The following is a 21656-nucleotide window of genomic DNA, read 5'->3' as shown; positions in this document are numbered from 1 at the left end:
CTGTGCCCTAGAGCCTGCAAGCCACAACTACTGAGCCCGCATGCCACAACTACTGAAGCCCGTGTGCCTGGAGCCTGTGCTCCACAGCAAGAGAAGCCACCGCAATGAGAAGCCCGTGCACTGCAACGAAGAGTAGCCCCCGCTTGCTGCAACTAGAGAAAGCCCGCGCTCAGCAATGAAGACCCAATGCAGCCAAAACTAAATAAATAAATAAATAACTAAATTTAAAAAATGCTTTAAAAAAAGCATATTAAGAATTTTCACAGCTATTGTACCTTTGTTAAATATATTTTTAGTAGCTTTGTAATATTCCATTTTATGACTCTACCATTATTTATTAATTCCTTCTGTTGACACATTTAGATGATTTCCAGTTTTTTGCCACTATAAGTGGTCCTGTGGTAAATGTCTTTGTGAGCAGGTTATGTGTTTTAAAAGGTAAGTAGTCTGAGAGGAAGTTGTCAACTATTAAGTATATCTCTGACACTTTACTTTCCCAAAGCTATATATTATAAAAAGTATATTTAGTGGTAATATATTATTTTTAGAAAAAGTAGGGCTTTGATAAAGTCATGGCCTAGGGTTTTTAATACTATACTCAGGATTTTTAGAATCTTTTATGATGTTTCATTTTAGGTGTTGCCAGCTGTAGTGAAGAACACTGTGAGACAGAAGATTGAATAAAGCCTTGTAACAACTGGATTAGAGGTTTAGAAAAGAAAGTTAAAATTAGTCATCTTGGTTTTAGTGTTCCAATTTCATAATATTTATTCTTTCTTTTAAATAGATTTAGGGAGTAGAAATTAAAATTCAGTGCTACACGAAAGGATGCACTAATATTCTGTTCTTTTTTTTAAAATTTTTGTAGGAGAGAAGGAGGTAGATAACCAAGAGATATAGTGATTCATAATGAAATATACTAAGTTAAATTTTATGATGTCGGTTCTTGGCATTATAATCTATGTAACTGATTTAATTGTGGATATTTGGGTGTCTGTCAGGTTTTTCTATGAGGGACAGTATGTTTTCGGTATTTTAACAGTAAGCTTTATGCTCTTTGGAACACTTGTGGTCCAGTGTTTTAGTTATTCTTGGTTCAAGGATGATTTAAAGGAATCAGGCCAAGAAAGTCAGCATTGTTTTCTTCTACTTCATTGCTTGCAAGGAGGAGTTTTTACAAGGTGAGCATATACTTTTGATCATTAACACTATTATTCTTTTTTTCAGACAGAAGCTACCTTTCTGTATCTGGGTAGTCAGATGTACAAAGGTCCCCTATTTGCATGTAGCACAAGGGTTACTTGCTTCTCACTAGCAGTGCTTGTGTGAGTCATTGAGCTGTCAGAATTTTCCAGGTTCATTAATAGAATGTTTTAATTTACCTAATTAAGTTACTTTTTCTAATATGTTATCACTTTTTTATGAGAAGGAAAAGGACTCATTTCTATGTCTTGTGAATCTTTTCTCACCTATTTTATATTTTAAGACTGATTATATAAATATAGCCTTTCACTTGCAACTCTGATAGAGCACTTAATTTTTTAAGTTACTTGTACCATTCATTTAATGAAGTGAAATTTTTACTGCAATAACGCAGTAACCATGTGGTTAGCTTGGTACAGAATCATCCACAGAACTAAAAACAACCTTAAGAATCATGTTGTTTAAAGCCTGTTTTCTGGTTAAAGAAAATAGAATCTAAATAAGCCCTGAGAATTCTGTGATTCTCCATATACCTAATTTCACATGACATTTTCTTCATTATCTTAAGGGATTTAATTCTGTTCAAAGCAATATATATATTAAAGGTAAAGAGAAGAATTAAAGACAGATATAAAATCATTGTTTTTCATAGTAAATTTTATTTGTATAAACAGTTGAATTGAAGCCTAGCTGTTATGGCAACATGGTAATTCAGCTTTTGAAAATGGACATTTCCAATGTATAAATGTAAAATTGCAGCTTATAGCTGTTGTCACTTTTTAATGTGTTATAATTGACCTTGCATGGTGTGAAATAAAAGTTGAAACACTGGTGTTAAAAAAAAAGACATATTAAGAGGATAATGTACTATTTTGCTACAGTTAGGTTTTGAAGTTGGGCTATTTTAATAGCCATCTTTCCTGAGAAAGATTTTACTGGCAGTAGAATTCTAGATGAGTAGTTATTTTCTCTCTGTATATTATATTCTCTCATCTTTTTGTTTCCATTGTCACTATTGAAGAGTTAAATGTCAATCTTACTGTTGCTCTTTAAAAGTATTTTGTCTTCTTTTTTTCCCTCTGGCTGCTCTTATGATTTTTCTCTTTATCTTTGGGTTTCTAAAGTTTATGATACATCCAGGTATATATTTGCTTTTATTTCTCCTGCTGGGGATTTACTGGTTCTCTTGATACTATAAATTATTATCTTCCATGAATTCTGCACAATTCTCAGTCATTATCTTTTCTAACATTTTCTTTACCGTATTTCTGTCTCTTTTCCTTCTGGGACTCCACACAAATTTAAGGTAGACCTTCTTGCTGTATCTAACATGACTGTTCACATGTTAGATTGTTGATTTGAGATTTTTCTTGTTTCCTGAGGTAAGCTTGTATCACTATAAACTTCCCTCATAGAACTGCTTTTGCTGTGTTCCACAGATTTAGTATCAATGTGTTTTCATGTTCATTTGTCTCCAGGTATTTTTTGTTCCTCTTTGATTTTGTCAGTGATCCATTGATTGTTTAGTAGCATATTGTTTTTGTTTTTTGGATTCTTTTCTCGTAGTTGATTTCTAGTCTCATGCCATTGTGGTCAGAACAGATACTTGATATAATTTCAATATTCTTAAATTTATTGAGACTTGTTTTGTGGCTTGTCATGTGATCTATCCTGGAGAATGTTCCATGTGCACTTGAAAAGAATGTATATCTTGCTTCTTTTGGATGGAATGTTCTATATATAAACTGTAAAGTCCATCAGGTTTAATGTCATTTAAGCCCAGTGTTTCCTTACTGTTTTTCTGTCTGGATCTTATGTCTCTCCAACGATGTAAGTGGGTTGTTAAAGTCTCCTACTATTGTTGTGTTACTGTCAATTTCTCTATGTTTGTTAATATTTGCTTTATGTATTTAGGTGCTCCTATGTTGGGTACATATGTATACCCATATTGTTATATCTTCTTCTTTGATTGATCACCTTATCCTTATGTAAGTCCTTTTTTGTCTCTTGTTACAGTCTTTGTTTTAAAGTCTATCTTGTCTGATGTAAGTATTGCTACCCCAGCTTTCTTATGATTTACATTTGCATGGAATACCTTTTCCTATACTCTCTCTTTCAGTCTGTATGTCTTTAGATCTGAAGTGAGTCTCGTGTAGGCAGCATATATACAGGTCTTGTTTTTGTGTCCTTTCAGCCAGTCTATGTCTTTTGACTGGAGCATTCAGTCCATTTACATTTAAAGTATTTATTGTTAGATATGTCTTATTGCCATTTTGTTAACTGTTTGGGCGTTGTTTTGTAGTTCTTTTTGGCTTCTTTCTTCTTCTTTTGCTCTCTTCCCTTGTGATTTGATGACTATCTTTAGTGTTATGTTTGGGTTTCTTTCTCTTCTTTTGTGTGTGTATCTATTATAGATATTTGGTTAGTTATTACCATGAGGTTCATGTATAACAATCTGATCATTATACTGATATGTGATTATTTTAAGGTGATGATGGTTTAAGTTCAAACACTTTCTAACAACCATGCATTTTTGCTTCCTACCACCCATGTTTACTGTTTTGACACCATATTTTACATCTTTTTGTTTTGTGTATCCCTTAACAACTTATTGTGAATATAGATGATTTTACTACTTTTATCTTTTAACCTTCCTACTAGCTTTTCTCCTGCTGGGGATTTACTGGTTCTCTTGATACTATAAATTATTATCTTCCATGAATTCTGCACAATTCTCAGTCATTATCTTTTCTAACATTTTCTTTACCGTATTTCTGTCTCTTTTCCTTCTGGGACTCCACACAAATTTAAGGTAGACCTTCTTGCTGTATCTAACATGACTGTTCACATGTTAGATTGTTGATTTGAGATTTTTCTTGTTTCCTGAGGTAAGCTTGTATCACTATAAACTTCCCTCATAGAACTGCTTTTGCTGTGTTCCACAGATTTAGTATCAATGTGTTTTCATGTTCATTTGTCTCCAGGTATTTTTTGTTCCTCTTTGATTTTGTCAGTGATCCATTGATTGTTTAGTAGCATATTGTTTTTGTTTTTTGGATTCTTTTCTCGTAGTTGATTTCTAGTCTCATGCCATTGTGGTCAGAACAGATACTTGATATAATTTCAATATTCTTAAATTTATTGAGACTTGTTTTGTGGCTTGTCATGTGATCTATCCTGGAGAATGTTCCATGTGCACTTGAAAAGAATGTATATCTTGCTTCTTTTGGATGGAATGTTCTATATATAAACTGTAAAGTCCATCAGGTTTAATGTCATTTAAGCCCAGTGTTTCCTTACTGTTTTTCTGTCTGGATCTTATGTCTCTCCAACGATGTAAGTGGGTTGTTAAAGTCTCCTACTATTGTTGTGTTACTGTCAATTTCTCTATGTTTGTTAATATTTGCTTTATGTATTTAGGTGCTCCTATGTTGGGTACATATGTATACCCATATTGTTATATCTTCTTCTTTGATTGATCACCTTATCCTTATGTAAGTCCTTTTTTGTCTCTTGTTACAGTCTTTGTTTTAAAGTCTATCTTGTCTGATGTAAGTATTGCTACCCCAGCTTTCTTATGATTTACATTTGCATGGAATACCTTTTCCTATACTCTCTCTTTCAGTCTGTATGTCTTTAGATCTGAAGTGAGTCTCGTGTAGGCAGCATATATACAGGTCTTGTTTTTGTGTCCTTTCAGCCAGTCTATGTCTTTTGACTGGAGCATTCAGTCCATTTACATTTAAAGTATTTATTGTTAGATATGTCTTATTGCCATTTTGTTAACTGTTTGGGCGTTGTTTTGTAGTTCTTTTTGGCTTCTTTCTTCTTCTTTTGCTCTCTTCCCTTGTGATTTGATGACTATCTTTAGTGTTATGTTTGGGTTTCTTTCTCTTCTTTTGTGTGTGTATCTATTATAGATATTTGGTTAGTTATTACCATGAGGTTCATGTATAACAATCTGATCATTATACTGATATGTGATTATTTTAAGGTGATGATGGTTTAAGTTCAAACACTTTCTAACAACCATGCATTTTTGCTTCCTACCACCCATGTTTACTGTTTTGACACCATATTTTACATCTTTTTGTTTTGTGTATCCCTTAACAACTTATTGTGAATATAGATGATTTTACTACTTTTATCTTTTAACCTTCCTACTAGCTTTATAAGTGGTTGATCTACTACCTTTACTGTATATTTACCTTTACCAATGAGATTTTTTCCCTTTCATAATTTTCATATTTCCATTTGTGGTCTCTTTTCCTTAGAGAAGTTCCTTTAACGTTTCTTGTAAAGCTGGTTTAGTGGTTCTGAACTCTTTTAGCTTTTGCTTGTCTGTAAAACTTTATATTTCTCCTTCAAATCTGAATGATATCCTTGCTGAGTAGAGTATTCTTGCTTGTAGGTTTTTTCCTTTCATCACTTTGACTCTATGGTGCCACTCCCTCTGGCCTGCAAAATTTCTATGGAAAAGTCAGCTGATAGCCTTATGGAAGTTCCCTTGTACATACAGAGATTCTTCATTCTTACTGACTTCTTTGCTTAGTAGTTAGGGATGTGGGGACAAGCAGGTAGCCATTTGGAAAAAAAAATATGTGAATTATAACTGGACCTTCACACAAAGTTCAGGGTTAGCCCATGCTCTAACATGGCACGTGATCTTGAAAAGAGTTTAGCCTGTTCTGTGATGAAGGTGAAATCTTTAGAAGTATATTGATAGAAACATAGAGATGAGTACAGTATTGGGAGAGTTTTAAAATGTTGTAGTTTATGTCTTCAGCTTCCCATTCTTTGATATGACAGAACATGTGCTCTAACTCCTCCTAACCAGAAGAAAATCTGAAAGGATAAACTGGCAGAGTTTTGTTTCTGGAGTAGCACTAGGCACCCCCCCTCCCCAACCCCCGAAACTAAATCCCAAACCACAAGGACAAGAAAATAGTTTTTTCCCCTGTTTGCCATTCAAATGGACAGACCACAGATTGTAGAAATTGACCAGAATGGAAGTAAGAGGAAGCAATAGCCGGTATATGCAGCATAAGAACAGTAATGGTTTTTTTTTTTTTTTTTTTGGTGGTACGTGGGCCTCTCACTGTTGTGGCCTCTCCCATCGCGGAGCACAGGCTCCGGACGCGCAGGCCCAGCGGCCATGGCTCACGGGCCCAGCCGCTCCGCGGCATGTGGGATCCTCCCAGACCGGGGCGCGAACCCGGTTCCCCTGCATCGGCAGGCGGACGCGCAACCACTGCGCCACCAGGGAATCCCCAAGAACAGTAATGGTTTTGATTCACTTTAGAGTTGGGATAATTTCAGATTGCATGTTATGGACTATGCATCTAGGTAAAATACCAGACACCAGGATAAATTTCAAATGAATCAAATATTTAATGTAAAAATATTTATATTATAAGAAAACATGGGAAAATTCCTTTATAGCCTTGAAATGGGGAAAGCCTTTCTAATCATAACTTAAAATCCCTAAGCTATAAAAATTATAGATTTGATGATAAAAAATGCATGCCAATAAGCAAAAGCAAAAATCTCCCAAACAAACAAAAGCAAAGCAAAAAGGAAAACAGCTTTAACAGGAGAAAATATTTGCAATTTTGAATAGAAAAAGGGCTAGTCTTTTAGTATTTAAAGAGCTTCTGAAGTCAAAAAGAAAAAGGTCATCCACCCAGTTGAAACATGGGAAAACAGTGAGGATAGTTCAGAGAAGAGGAAATGCATATGGCTCTTAAGTTGTCTGAAGGATGCTAAGCCTTGTTCATAATTTAAAAATTGCCAATTAAAACTTCGCTGAGTTATTCTTCACCTACTAGACTGGCAAAAATCCAAATGATAATACACTCTCTTGGTAAGGCATGGGAGAACAGGTATTCTCATACTTTGTTGATGGCAGTATGGATTGGTACCATGCCTGTGGAGGGCAGTTTGACCATATTTCAAATGCACATACCTTTAGGCCAGAGGTTCCTCTTCTGGGAATTTATCATACTTGCAGACATGTAAAATGACATATGCACAGCTTTTCAATTGTAGTATTCTTTGTAAGAGCAAAATATTAGAAACAATTGAAATGTCTGTTGGTAGAGTTTATGGTATACCTATGCAATGGCGCACTACATAGCTATTACAAAGAATGATAAAGTACTTTATGTACTGAAATGGAAAGATCTCCAATATGTAGTTTTAAGTGAAAAGACAAGGTGCAGACAGCAGATATGATATGCTACAGTCTGTGTAAAACAAAGTGGTGAAAAGGCATATATACTTATGCTTGCTTGTATAGGCATAAAGAAACTCTAGAAGGGTACACATGAAAGTAGTAACCGTGAATTCTTATGGTCATAAGGGAGGGTGAAAACTGGGTAGTTAGGTCATAGGAGTGGCATGTAGTTTTTCCAGCGAATAACTTTTTAAAAATTTTTTGAATTATTTGAATATTTTGCCTATTCAAACAAAAAAAGAATAAAAGCAAAAATTGAATTAGGTTTGCTATTAGTGATAAACAGATACTTGATAAACAGACACTTCCCTCTTTTTGTTTTTCTTTTTCTTTGTATTTTCTTAGTGCAGGAAGTGGCAGAATACTGAGATGAATAGTGAGAAATAAGCAAAAATTAAAACATAATTAATTTAAAACATAAGTTCATAAAAATGGGCAAATTATCCAAGGGTCTGTCTAAACTAAGTATGGAAAAACATGAGATTTACTGAACTACAGATTCATTTCCCTACAGAATAGATAAATTGAGTTTGTGTTGGTAGATGAAAGACAAGGAATGTCAATATGAATTATTTATTAGGTGTAAGTGCCTGTTGCTACTAAGTATGTTCTCACTGCTCAGGGGTCTGTGGAGTGGAACATTTCATTTTCCAAAATATAAATTAGATGACACTTCTGTATTTCCATTTTATGTACTATTTGTGATAAAACCTTTCTCCTTGCCAAAGGAGACTTTTCCTTTGATGGGTATATGAAAGGCATTTGTATTATTTAAAATATGGAAGTTATTGTTGCTCTTTTAAAATAACTGGTAAAAAATGTTCAAATCGTGTGAAAGAAGGTACAATGGAGATGAGTCTCCTTCCTTCCGCAGGTCCCTAGGCCCTTCTTTATGGAGTTTTTTAAATGGGCATTAAATAGTTGAACATTTTTTCTTACCTATTCTCCTATTTAAAATGCTTTAGAGAGAGGTCATCTGATAATGTTCAAATTTCCTAGGGTGTAATATTTATGAAACTTGAGGATCTGGGCCCTTTACTTAAATCTCTAAATATTTGAGGATTTTCCTAGGTATCTTATTGTTGTTGATTTCTCATTAAATATTGTTTTGATCAGACAACATAATTTGTGTGATTAGAGTCTTCTTACATTTATTGACTTGTTTTATGACCCAACATATAGTCTAACTTGGTGAATATTCCATGTGCATTTGAAAATAATTTGTAAATTGCTGTTGTTGAGTGTAGTGTTCTCTAAATGTATAAATTAGGGCAGTATGTTGATAATGTTATTAAAATCTGCTACATTCTTACTGATTTTTTTCTTTTGGCCTACCTTTTCTTTCAGTTACTGAGAGATGAGTGTAAAACACTGTAATATTGTGGACTTACTTTTTTTTCCTTGTACTTTGACAATTTTTGCTTCATGTATCTTCAAACTTGGATTCTCAACCACTTCGCCACCAGGGAAGCCCTGTGTCTTTTTAAAATTTTATTTTATTTTATTATTTATTTTTGGCTGCGTTGGGTCTTCGTTGCTGCGCGCGGGCTTTCTCTAGTTGCGGTGAGTGGGGGCTACTCTTTGTTGCAGTGTGCGGGCTCCTCATTGCTGTGGCTTGTCTTTGTTGTGGAGCATGGGCTCTAGGTGCGTGGGCTTCAGTAGTTGTGGCATGTGGGCTCAGTAGTTGCAGCTCGCGGGTCTAAAGTGTAGTCTCAGTAGTTGTGGCACATGGGCTTAATTGCTCCGCGGCATGTGGGATCTTCCCCTACCAGGCCTTGAACCCGTGGCCCTTGCATTGTCAGGCGGGTTCTTAACTACTGTGCCACCAGGGAAGTCCCTCAAACTATCCGTGTCTTTATGTTTAAAGAGAGTCTCTTCCAAATCATATAGAGTTGAATCTTGATTTTTTTAATCCAGTTTGACAATCTTTTATTGAAACGTTTAATCCATTTACATTTCATATATTACTGTAATTATTATTATTATCATTATTATTTTTTTTTTGCGGTACATGGGCCTCTCACTGTTGTGGCCTCTCCCGTTGTGGAGCACAGGCTCCGGAGGCGCAGGCTCAGCGGCCATGGCTCACGGGCCTAGCCGCTCCGCAGCATGTGGGATCTTCCCGGACCGGGGCACGAACCCATATCCCCTGCATCGGCAGGCGGACTATCAACCACTGTGCCACCAGGGAAGCCCTTATTGTAATTATTGATATAGTTGTCTTCTGGGCCTACATATTGTTTTGTTTTTATTTTTTCTGTTTGGGTTCATTGAGCTTTATGTTGTTGTTTTTGATCAAATTTGGAAAATATTTTTCGCCTGTATGTTGTCAAGTTTTTTTTTTTTCCTGCCCCATTCTCTCTCTCTGTTTCTTTTGGGACTTCAATTACACCTTTGTTATTGAGGTTCTGTTAATTTTTTTCCCTAATTTTTTCTCTCTGTGTTTTGTTTGCTAATTTCAATATCTGGGTCATCTGTGGGTATGTTCCTATTAACTGATATGTTTCTATTAACTGATTATGCTCTTTAGCATAAGTTACATTTTCCTCTTAATTTGCATATCATGTAATTTTTTATTGTGTAGTGGACATTGTGATTGATACCTTGTAGAGACTCTGGTTTCTGTTGTCTTCCATTGAAGAGAAAGCAGATAGTTAAATTATTGGCAAATTACCTTGACGTGATACAGAGGCTTGGTTTAGGCTTTGCTAGGGAAGGTCTATTTTGCTTTTGTCCTTAGTCCTAGGGGAAGTCTTATAGACCTGAAGTATGGTCTTTACTCCTAAAGCATCACCCTTTTGGCGTTTCAATGGGATGCTTGAAGTATTTACCAATCCCCTCCAGTTTGGTGGAACTTAAACTCCAAACTCTTCCCTGTGGTAGACAGCTGCCAAAATCTCTGCTCATTCTTGCCATTTTTCCTCAGTTCCTTGGAGCCTCACCCTAGATATACATAGTAAGGGGTTGGCCAAGGATTTAAGGAGGGTATATGCAGATTTGGGAGTTTTTTTAATCTGTGGCTCCCTCTTTTCTAGGATCCCTCTTAATTTCTAACCACTCTGGCAGATTCACCCTCAGTCCTCTCACTCTTTGAGCCAGTAATAATTCAACTTTCTGCTTGAGCTGTATCTACTTTTTGCCGTTTGGACTGTGGGATGCTGGTAGACGAAAAGCCAGATTAATGCATCTCATGCAGTATGGTTCCCTTCTTTCAAGGGTTAAGTGCCCTCATCCTTCTTCCTACTTTTGGTTGCTCTTTAGTGCCTTGTTTTCTTTAATATTTTGTCTGTAATTTATCATTGTCATCAGTAGGAAGGTGAGCTTGATACAAGGGAATCCATCATTACTGGAAGCTGTTTCCTCTTTATCACTGAAACAATATCCTATTGATTAAAAAATTATATTCATATTCCCCTTCTCATGAAATTATCCTCAGATAAGCAGAACTTTGTATAGGTTTGCTATTAATTGCTACAAAATTAGAAAAATATTCCTCTCTAAAGTCACTGGAAATATTAATGTGTACATCTGTAAACAGCTCCATCTTTGTTGTTGTTGTTGTTTGTTTAACAGGCACTGATACACCACTTAACATGTGCCAGTTACTAGTCTAAGCATGTTATGTGTATTAACTCCTTTAATCCTCATATCAACCCAATGAGGTAGATATGATGATTACCCCCTTTTTCAGATGAGAAAACTGAGGCATCACTAGGAAGTGATGGAGCAAGGATTTGAATCCAAGCATCCTGGCTTTTTTAGAGTCTGTACACTTAATCACTGTACTCTGCTGGCTTTCCCACTCTGTGCTGTCTGTACTGATTTTGTTCTAGGTATATACTTGTTAATATTTGTGAATTTTTCAAGTTTTTCAATTAGCAGTATCTATCCTCCTGCTTTAAAAGGATAGATAGCTTTAAGAACATACTGTATTACATATTAGTCTTACATAATATACATACAGGAACTCCCTATTGTGCCAGATACCCAGAAAAGACTCAAACATAAATTCACTTATAAATCTCACCTATAAATCCTAGACAGTGTTAATCATTTTTTTTCCTATACTTTTACAACATAGTATTTACATTTCTGTTGAGTGGTTATTTCTTCTGCCTTGTATTGCAGCTAGCAGTTTATAGGCTTGACCTTCCTATTAGGTTGTAAGGTCGTTGAAAGTGGAGGTCATGTCTTCATCATTTTTGTAGACATTCTACCCTGGCATCTAGTCCACACTGAATATAATGGACCATGTTATTCTAAAACTGTGATGGTAAAAATATACTTTTATTTGCTAGGTGAAGAATCTTTGCATATCCATATGTGTATACATCTTGTTTAAAATGAGAATATCTTATATTTGTGTTTTACTTTCATCTTTTCAAAGTCCTTTCATATCTACTGTCTCTTTATCTTTGTGGAAAGATTGTCATGAGCTCTCATTTATTCATTCATTCAGTAAATATTTTCTGAGAGCGGCTATGTATCAGGTACTATTTTAGTTTCTCAGGATATAGCAATGAACAAAACAAAGTCCCTGCTTTCATGCAGATTTCATTCTTGTGAGAAGGTACAGATAAGCAAAAATAATGTGTCAAGTGACAATAAAGAAAAATGATGTAGGATAAAGAGATAGAATGCGATGGATGGTGTGATCTGGAAAGACCTCTGTGAGGAACTGGTATTTGAATACAGACCTGAATGAAGTTAAGGAGTAAACTTGCAAAATCTCTGGGTTTTAGGAGAGTTCCAGGAAGAGGGAGTAGCAAAGACAAAGGCCTTTAACTTGGGGAAAACAGTAAGAAAGGTACACTGAAATTGTGGGAGAAATGAGAGGGAAAGGCAGATGATGGAGGGCCTTGTAAGATGGGGTAAAGACTTTGTGTTTTATTCTAAGTATGATGGAAATCATTGGAACATTTCGAGTGGAGGGATAACATCTAAATTATGGTTAACAGGTTCAATCTAGATGCTGTGTAGAGAATAGGATGTATAGGGAGTAGGAGTAGAATCAGAGAGACCAATTATGAGGCCATCAAAGTAATCCAGGCCAGAGATGTTAGCTGCTTAAACTAGGAGGGAGGCAGTGGAAGTGATAAGATGTGTTTCGATCTGGATATATTTGAAGTTAGAACTAAGAACCAACAGAACCTGCTGAGGAATTTTTATAGAGTATGAGAAAAAGAAAGAAGTTGGAAATTATTCCCACATTTTTGGTCTGAGCAACATGGTGCATGTTAGTGCCATTTACTGAAATGGGAAACATTGACAGAAGGAGCAAGTTTAAACAGGATATATATCACTGCCCTCATTGTATATATGGGGAAACTGAGGTGTAGATAAAAAGTTTTGATAAGCTTTGGGCTAGAATCCTGGTTGTCTTATTGCTAGCCTCAGATACTTTTGAAATAAGTGTTTCAGTTATTTTTGTTATTAATTTTACTTGGATGATAAGTCATGTTCATTTAAAAATTCTTTGTAAAGAAGAGCCTGAGCAAGGATGTTTTAGGAATCTTTGAAATTTTATGTTTTCCAGGGTAGTAATAGTCACAGAGCCTTGTAGATTATGGAGTACACTTGACCCTTGAACAACATGGGTTTGAGCTGTGTGGGTCCACTTATATGCAGATTTTTTTCCCTAGTAAAGACTACAGTACTACACGATATGAGGTTGGTTGAATCCACGGATGTGGAACTGAGGATACAAAGGGCCAGCTATCAATTATGCATGGAGTTTTTGACTGCACAGAGGGTTGGCATCCCTAACTCCACGTGTTCAAGGGTCAACAGTAATTATTTGCTAGATTAAATTGAAAGAAGATTCAATCTCATCTTCAACCTTGACATTATCATAAGGGCATGTATTTGTCTTTTAGTTAAGATAAATTGCATGAAGTGGAAATTGCAGTTTGTCTTTCAGAAAATAGTGGTTAAGACTAAGAATGATAAGATATAGCTTTGGACTCTAGGTCTGCCCCTTACTCTCTGTGTAACTTTCAGCAAATCACTCTACTGTTCTCAGCCTAACTTTTCCTATCTGTGATTTGGGAATAATACCTACTCATCTCTCATAATAACTGTGAAGATGAAAGAAGATCATGTATGCTTAACAGTGCTAGCACACACTGGCACATCAGACATGCAATAAAAATTGTGGAGTCTTGAACCTCAATAAAGCTACCATGAAATATTTACAAAGTTGAGAGAAATTTGTAGTAGAGAAAGTTTGTGGGAAAATTCTATTCTTAAACACGTGTTGCTTTTTTTTCAAAATGATTATGTAAATTAACACACATTATAAATAATCTATTACTGAAGATAAATATTCATGTTTACTTTACAGGTATTGGTTTGCCTTGAAAAAGGGTTATCATGTGGCTTTCAAGTACACCAGCAAAACGGATAACTTCGTGGAAGAACAAATCAATCCTCATAAAGAAGTTATAGATAGGGTGACAGATTTGAGCATGCTCAGGCTATTTGAGATCTACCTGGAAGGCTGCCCACAACTTGCTCTTCAGCTCTACATCCTTCTGGAACATGGTCAAGAAAATTTCACTCAGTGTAGGTCTTTCTTAACAGCCTGTGTTAGATGCATGCCACTGATATTTTATGTCAACTGTGTAACTCTTTGGCAGGTGTTAGAATTATTTTTATTGTTTTTCTTTTTAGAATTATTTATTTTTTTTGAAAAAGAAGTACATGGTTCAAAGGTACTTTGAGGTATAAAAGGTATACTGTCTCCCTTCCCCTTCTTCCTCTCCCTTCCTTTGTCTGCCCAGAAAACAAACTTTTTTTTTTTTTGGGAACATTTTATTTATTTATATTTTTTAAATAGATCTTTATTGGAGTATAATTGCTTCACAATACTGTGTTAGTTTCTGTTGCACAACAAAGCGAATCCCCATACCCCTCCCTCTTGAGCCTCCCTCCCACCCTCCCTATCCTGCCCCCGTAGGTCATCGCAAAGCGCCCAGCCGATCTCCCTGTGCTATGCTGCTGCTTCCCACCAGCCAACTATTTTACGTTCAGTAGTAAAACAAACTATTATTGTCAGCTTTTTGATGATTCTTTCAGAAAAAAAAATTTAAAAGCCTATCTTTCTCTTTCCTTCTCTCTCTCTCTTTTTAAAATTTTTTTATAGAAATGGTAACATAAAAACCATCTTTGTTTTTTGCACTTAACATATCTTGGAGATCTAAACATATCAGTACAGAAAGAGTGCCCTCATTTATTTTTCTTATCTGCATAGTATTACAAATTATGGATGTATCATGAATTATTTAACAGGCTTCCTCTTTATGTTAATTTAGGTTGTTTCTAATATTTTACTATTGCAAAAAAACTGCAGTGAATAGTCTTATGCATGCATTCTTTTGCATGTGTGAAGTTTAGCCATAGGGTAAATTCCCAGAATCACAATCATTGGGTGAAAGTGCTACAAAGTGCTACAAAACTAATGAAAGTTTTGCAAATTGGCCGATATGTTGCTCTTTTATAGCAGATTTCCTCATTAGGGTTAAATGTACATTTTTAAAGGACAATTTGGTATTTCCATTAAGAAAATCTTTTAATAGGTGTTTAATTTGAGATGTTAAAAAAACTATTTATTTGCTAAAAATAGTCCCAGTTTTCATTAGTGACTAGGATTCCATGAAGACTTGGATTCACCTCAGAGTAGCAGATTGTCCTCTCCCCTGGAGTTCCCTCTATGCTAGACTCACCTGTGAGAACACTTCATTTCCCCAAACAGTCTTCTTGTTCCCAGTTTCCCATAAACCTCTAGATTGTAGTCCCTTCTAATATTTTTACCTTTACTTTGATTGTTAGTGCACCACTGAAATGAACCTACTGTGTATGAGACCTCTTTTTCCTTGTGATGCAAAGAATTTGTGGGTTGGGACTTATTAGTCCCTGAAGCTAAAGTTCAGCATATAGAGTTTACAACCTGTATTATGGTAGATCTGCTGATGTTTACTGTGGCTGCTTCTGTGTGGTGGGATTGTGAATGATTTTATCTATTTCATCTTCCTTATACTTTTCTGAATTTCCAAATTTTCTACAGTAACCATGTATTGTTTTGATAATCAGGAAGGATAATTCAAAATGTAAAAAAAGTCAGTTTATAAATAGAACTACTTCAGAAGACTGAACAAAATCTTTTATCTTTGTTCCTTCTGAAATCATGCTAAAGAGGAGAGTAACAAGTAAAAACAGTATAAACCCATAAGGACAAAGAGAATGCAGAGTAGAATAGCAGATTAGAAATGTCAACAAATATTTAGAAGATGGAAAGCAGATAGAAAACTTGGGTTATTCAAATCAGTTCCACCACCACTAAAAGTCTAGATTATTTGAATCTACTCTCCCCCTGAAATTACCTAAAACAATTGGTTAAGTATTTTCAAAAGTCTTCATAAAAGCTTAAAACAATCTGATAAAACAGGCCAAAATATGCATGAAAGTGGGAATGCAGCAGGGTTGAGTAGGACTGTGAAGGCTTTATGCCCTGAGGGTTTCTACTGAACCTTATAAACACGCAGATTCAGTTTTGATGGCTTCCCAGGGTGTGGAGGACTGGAGACAACACTCAGGGTCCTCACAAGGGAGGGGCATCTGGTAGAAAATCCTAATCTGTAAAACTGGCACTCCAAAAGTCACCCTCCTCAGGGTAAAAGTGAAGTTACCTACCTCTAAATGAAACTTGACTGCATAAACAAAAATAATACTATGTGGCTAAGAAAAAGATAGAATGAAGACAAGCAGTAGCATGCAAGTCAGGTGGAAGATGGATGGAGTTAAACTTTTAAATTCCTTGTATAGTTCAGGAGAAAGGTAAAGCAAAAGTGCATCTGCGGTTTTTGAGGTGTAAAACAAAAACAGAGAGACCCTGTTTTTGAAAAGAAGAATGTAATATTAGGAAAACAGAATTATGTTAGTCTGCTTGGGCTGCCATAACAGATCACTAGAGACTGGGCAGCTTAACCAACAGAAATATATTTTCTTACAGTTCTGGAGACTGGAAATCCAAAATCAAGGTGCCAGTAGGGTTGGTTTCTGGTGAGGACTCTCTTTGGGTTGCAGATGGCCACCTTCTTGCTGTGTCCTCACGTGTCTTTCCTCTGTGTGTGGAGAGAAAGAGAGATCTCTGGTATCTTTTTCTATTCTTACAAGGATACCGGTCCTATTAGATTTGGGCCCCACCTTTACGAACTTGCTTAACCGTAATTATCTCCCTAAAGGCCTTATCTCAAAGTATAGTCACATTGGGGGTTAGGGCTTTAACATATGAATTTTGGAAGAATACAGTTCAATTCATAAAAGACATGAAAGTAAGCATTTTTAAAAAATAAAATAAAGAACAGTAAATTACAGGAATAAGAAAGCTGACCAATACCACAAATTTCATGAGAAAGAAAAGTAATATATTTTTACTATTTTAATACTCATATCTAATTTTTTGGCTGTGTACTCTGATGGGCTTTTGATTTGATAATGATTTTATGATATAATTTCCACAGAGAGAAAAGAAAAATTCAATCTTTTTTTCTAGCATAGTTAATAGAAATTAGTTTTTTGTTTATTTTTAATTTAGAGAAGTTTCAACTTCACAAAGTATTGATAATAAGTATATTTTCTGATTTTTGTCACATTTGGGGAAAACTCTACCAATGTCTTCAATAATGTGGTATAAGATCAGAGTATATCAAGATTTTGTTTTGATGAAGTAACTAATTTTAAATACTGTTTGAATTGACAACACTTGTTTATTGTCAGTGTCTCCTTTAGTGAATAGTGGGAGTCTTTTGTTTTCTTTACTGGTGTCAATAATGTCAAATCAGAAGAAATTAATAAGAATCTGTATGGATGTGATTGGGCAAGGTCATTTCATATCGGGAGAAATGCATAAGCAAAGGCGTGGTTTGGCAAAGACAAGGAATTCCATTTGGATAGAGTGTAATGTACAGATTAGATTAGCAAAATGAGCAGAAAAAATGTATTGGAAACAGGTAGGTAAGTGGGAAATGGGAAATAATGTCAAACTAATAGTGCCAACTGGATGAGGATAGACCATCATGCCTTGATATTAAGGAATCAAAGGCCTATTGACAGCAAGATAGTGAAGTGTTAAGATCAGGCAAACTGCTTGAGAATCCTAGATCTGTTACTTACTAATCATAATTATTCAAGCAAATCTTGTAAACATATCCCCCTAAACCTAAACTATTCTCAACTCAATTTCCCTTTAGCCAGATCCCCAAAATGACCACAGCTTGCTCCAATACACCTAGGGAAAATGTGAGAGAGGAAAAGTAGGAGACAGGGAATTTTAGCAACTGCAATGAAAATACTTTATTTTTCCAAATTTTATAAAATATATATGACAAAGTGAACACACTGCCAGGGCTTTGCCAGGCTTGGAAAGAGTCTGGGCAAGTGTGGGTCCCTGAAATTTAAGCTTCACTACCTTCATGATAAATCTACCTGTGAGGTAAAAATACTGATTAACTTTAAACTTTGATATGTTTAATATGCATGTTGTGATTTCTAGGGAAGCCACCAAAGAATAAAAACAGCATATCTCTGAAGGATGTGGGTTACTAGATTGAAAGGTTGATAAAAACAGCCCATACCAAGCCCATCATTATAACATTTCAGAGACGCAAAGATGAAGATAAGAGTCTAGAAGATTTGAGAGAAGATAGAGATCATTTAAGGATAGGGAAATTGAATGGCTTTGAAATTCTTAACCATAACACTTGAGATTAGAATTTAATAGATCAATGACTTCAAAGTTTCAATGGAAAACATTTTTCAACTTTGAATTCTATTTCTGTTGAAACTGTGTATCAAACATGAGGGTAGAATAAAGACATTTTGAGACATACGTGGTCTCAAAAGTTTAGCTTAGGTACAACTTTTCTCGGGAATGTCTGGAGAATGCTTGATCAAACCATGAGAACGAAGCAAGAAGGAAATATTGGAACAGGAAACAGGAAGTCATCCCTGAAGAGAGGTGAAGGGAAGTTCTGGGAAGACAGGAAGCAAACCTTGACAGCAACCACCTTTGAGCAGAAGGATCATATTCTTAAAAAACAAAAAAACCAACAAAAAAAACCCCTAAAAGATGTATATAGGGGAGTTTAATCAATTAATTTGAAGAGTTTGCTTAGAAATACTGATAAGAGTCATGAAAAACTAAGCAAAGTAAGTAACAATGAAAAGTTTTAAAAGAAAGGAAATATGATCAGAATGTAGTACTTGGCTGAGCAGTCAAAGAGGCTGTACTTATGTAGTCATACTAAGGTAAACACAATATTGATTTTACCGAAAATTGTGATGTTACTCTTTTGGGTAGAAGGAGGGAGAGGAAAATGGAAGGAGGGTGTGTATATATGTGTGCATGTGCAAAAATTTCCCCTTCCCACGTAGGAAATTAATAATCAGTGTCTAAAGTAGATAAATTAAGAAATAGCACAGTATGTGTTTTATTTAGAAATATGGCGATACATGTCAGAAGTAAAGGTGGAAGAGTTGATAGTAATTTTTTCTGAGGGTCATGGCTAAGAAGTGAGAAGGGGTAGAGCAATCTACTGCTATTTTCTTATAAGTTCTTTAGCACTTACCAACTTTTAAAAAGGATGTATATGTACTGGTTTGGTAGAAATTAAAACCAATTATAAAAATGATATCACAGGGAAATTTAGCAGAAAGTGATATTTTAATTCAAATATTTTTGAATTAAAGAAGAAAGAAAAGAAGCCCAACTAATTGCACAGTTCAGAATGGTATAAGCTAAAACCAGGAGAGTGGACAAAGACATTTATAATCGTCTTCAATAGAGGATCTATCTTAAGTCTGCCTTCCTATCCTAATATATAGCCCTCCAGTGAGGCTAAGTGGGAATGATGAACATCCTCTATTTTACTCTAAATTATTTCCTTCTAATTCTCTAATATCTTTGCTTTCAGTTTTATAAGTCCCCAGCTTTGAGTTCACGTCCTTCTACTCTACCATCTTGAGCTAATCTCAGTCTCCAGCTTTGAGAGTGGGGCTAATGACATGCTTTTCCAAAGTAGTAATGAACTTACTTTTCTGTTATTTGTTGGGGAAAAAAATGGGATAAAGATGCCAAGCCTACAGAAATTTGTCAGTTTTAGATCGTGTTTGTTCATTTGATCCATCATCTTAAATATATGGGAAATTGAGCTGTTGATACCTCATACTTACGTTAAATTTCTGTTTAACCTCTCTCCCTCCCTTTCTTCCTGCCCTCTTCTCTCTCATGATGTCATTTCTTAGTGAATTAGGTATATGGCCAAGGTCAAAGCCAAAAAGACTGGAAAAGCTAGGACTATAACTGTAGTCTCTTAGAGAACCTCCAGAGTATGCAGTTTCCATTGTACCAGTTGCTCAATAAAATTTGTCCAGTGAATTTATTCACAATCTTATAAAGCAATCTAATGTAGTGGTTAAGCACACCAACTTTGGAATCAGGCTGATTTCAGTTCAAATCTCATCTCTCTGAAACTTGCTGGCTGTGTGACTTGGGTCAAGAAATGTATATATATTCTCTAAGCATTAATTCCCTCATATGTAATACAAGAATATTAATATCTATTTCAAAGGATTAAATGAGATGAGTATATAAAGTACCTGACGTGTTTATGGGTGTGTATATACAGATGAAGCATGTATGGCATATAGTAATTTAATATTGCTATTATTATTCCTATAACTATATCTTTAAAAAATTTTTTGTTTTGTAGATGCAGCCATCATGGTCTCTTGCTGTGCTATTTCTTGGTCGACTGTTGATTATCAAGTAGCTTTAAGAAAATCCTTACCTGATAAAAACCTCCTTAACGGACCCTGTCCTAAACTCGTATATCTCTTTTACAAGTTGTTTACATTATTATCTTGGATGTTGAGTGTTGTGCTTCTTTTATTCTTAAATGTTAAGATTGCTTTACTCCTGTTGTTATTTCTTTGGTTTTTAGGTATATTGTGGGCATTTAAAGAACAAACTGATTTTTGTGCTTCCATAAGTATGGAATTCATATACAGGGTTGTTGTTGGATTCATTCTTGTCTTTACATTTTTTAATATTAAGGGACAGAATACCAAATGTCCAATGTCTTGTTATTATATTGTAAGGGTATTGGCCACATTGGGGATATTGATTGTGTTCTGGTTTTACCCACTCTCTGTTTTTAATTCAGACTATTTTATACCTGTCTGCATCACTATAGCTCTTACTCTTCTCCTTGGAATTATTTTTCTTATTGTTTATTATGGGACTTTGCACCCAAACAGAAGTGAAGAAACAAAACTGGATGAAGTAGATGGAAAACCAGTTCAAAGAGATTGTAGAATGAAGTATTTCCTAATGGAATAAGCTATTCACTTAAGAGATATGTTTTCTTATTTTTTGTTTCATTGGTTAGTAAAGAAAAAGTTTGTGTATATGTGTTATGTCTTATTTTTGCCTTCTTTAATTTTTTTTAAAAATTTCCCTTCTTAACCATTAAAAAAAATTAATTTATTTATTTTTGGCTGTGCTGGGTCTTCGTTTCTGTGCAAGGGCTTTCTCTAGTTGTGGCAAGTGGAGGCCACTTTTCATCGCGGGGCGCAGGCCTCTCACTATCGCGGGCCTCTCTTGCTGTGGAGCACAGGCTCCAGACGTGCAGGCTCAGTAGTTGTGTCTCACGGGCCTAGTTGTTCCGCGGCATGTGGGATCTTCCCAGACCAGGGCTCGAACCCGTGTCCCCTGCATTAGCAGGCAGATTCTCAACCACTGCGCCACCAGGGAAGCCCTGCCTTCTTTAATTTGAGGGCAGTTCTAGTACATTAATTATGAATGTTAGAGAGTATAATAATGTTTTTATTATCTAAGTTAATTTCTCACTTGGTTTTGAAGATCTTGGGTACTGAGATATATTTGCCTATGGTCTGGCAGAGTTGCCATCTTGATCCTGAACTGAAAGAAATGGTCTCATTCCCATAATTAGAAGGCTGGAATTGAACTTCCCTCCAACTTTTCCCTCATTGTTTCTGAGCTAAAACTGATGTACTCATAGTGGGGAAATAAAAGGAAGAGAAGAGCAGGATACTCATTCTTCTTTCCTCTATTTTCTTGATTCAGTGAATATATTTTGGGGACAGATTGAGTAGAGGAAAAGCGAAAAGAGGGAAGAGGAAGAAAAAACAGAAAATT

The 21656-nt window shown here is 35.4% G+C and overlaps 1 protein-coding gene across 1 annotated transcript; it reads left to right on the top strand.

The window, feature by feature from the left end:
• The first annotated feature begins 909 nt into the window (after positions 1 to 909).
• Positions 910 to 20837, top strand: XKR9 (XK related 9). Its single transcript, XM_007128944.1, has 3 exons — positions 910 to 1181; positions 13782 to 14002; positions 20209 to 20837. Exons 1-3 carry the CDS (start codon positions 910 to 912, stop codon positions 20835 to 20837), a joined length of 1122 nt encoding a protein of 373 aa, XP_007129006.1.
• The last annotated feature ends 819 nt before the right edge of the window (positions 20838 to 21656 follow it).

This window comes from Physeter macrocephalus, chromosome 15 (assembly GCF_002837175.3).
Source record: "Physeter macrocephalus isolate SW-GA chromosome 15, ASM283717v5, whole genome shotgun sequence".
NCBI classification, from domain to species: domain Eukaryota; kingdom Metazoa; phylum Chordata; class Mammalia; order Artiodactyla; family Physeteridae; genus Physeter; species Physeter macrocephalus.
This window is presented reverse-complemented; position numbering and strand designations above follow the sequence as displayed.

Coding starts and splice junctions, on each gene's coding strand:
- XKR9 (XM_007128944.1), top strand. CDS start 910: ATGAAATATACTAAGTTAAATTTTATGATGTCGGTTCTTGGCATTATA. Junction 1,182..13,781: donor CAAGGAGGAGTTTTTACAAG/GTGAGCATATAC, acceptor TTTACTTTACAG/GTATTGGTTTGCCTTGAAAA. Junction 14,003..20,208: donor TCAAGAAAATTTCACTCAGT/GTAGGTCTTTCT, acceptor TTTGTTTTGTAG/ATGCAGCCATCATGGTCTCT.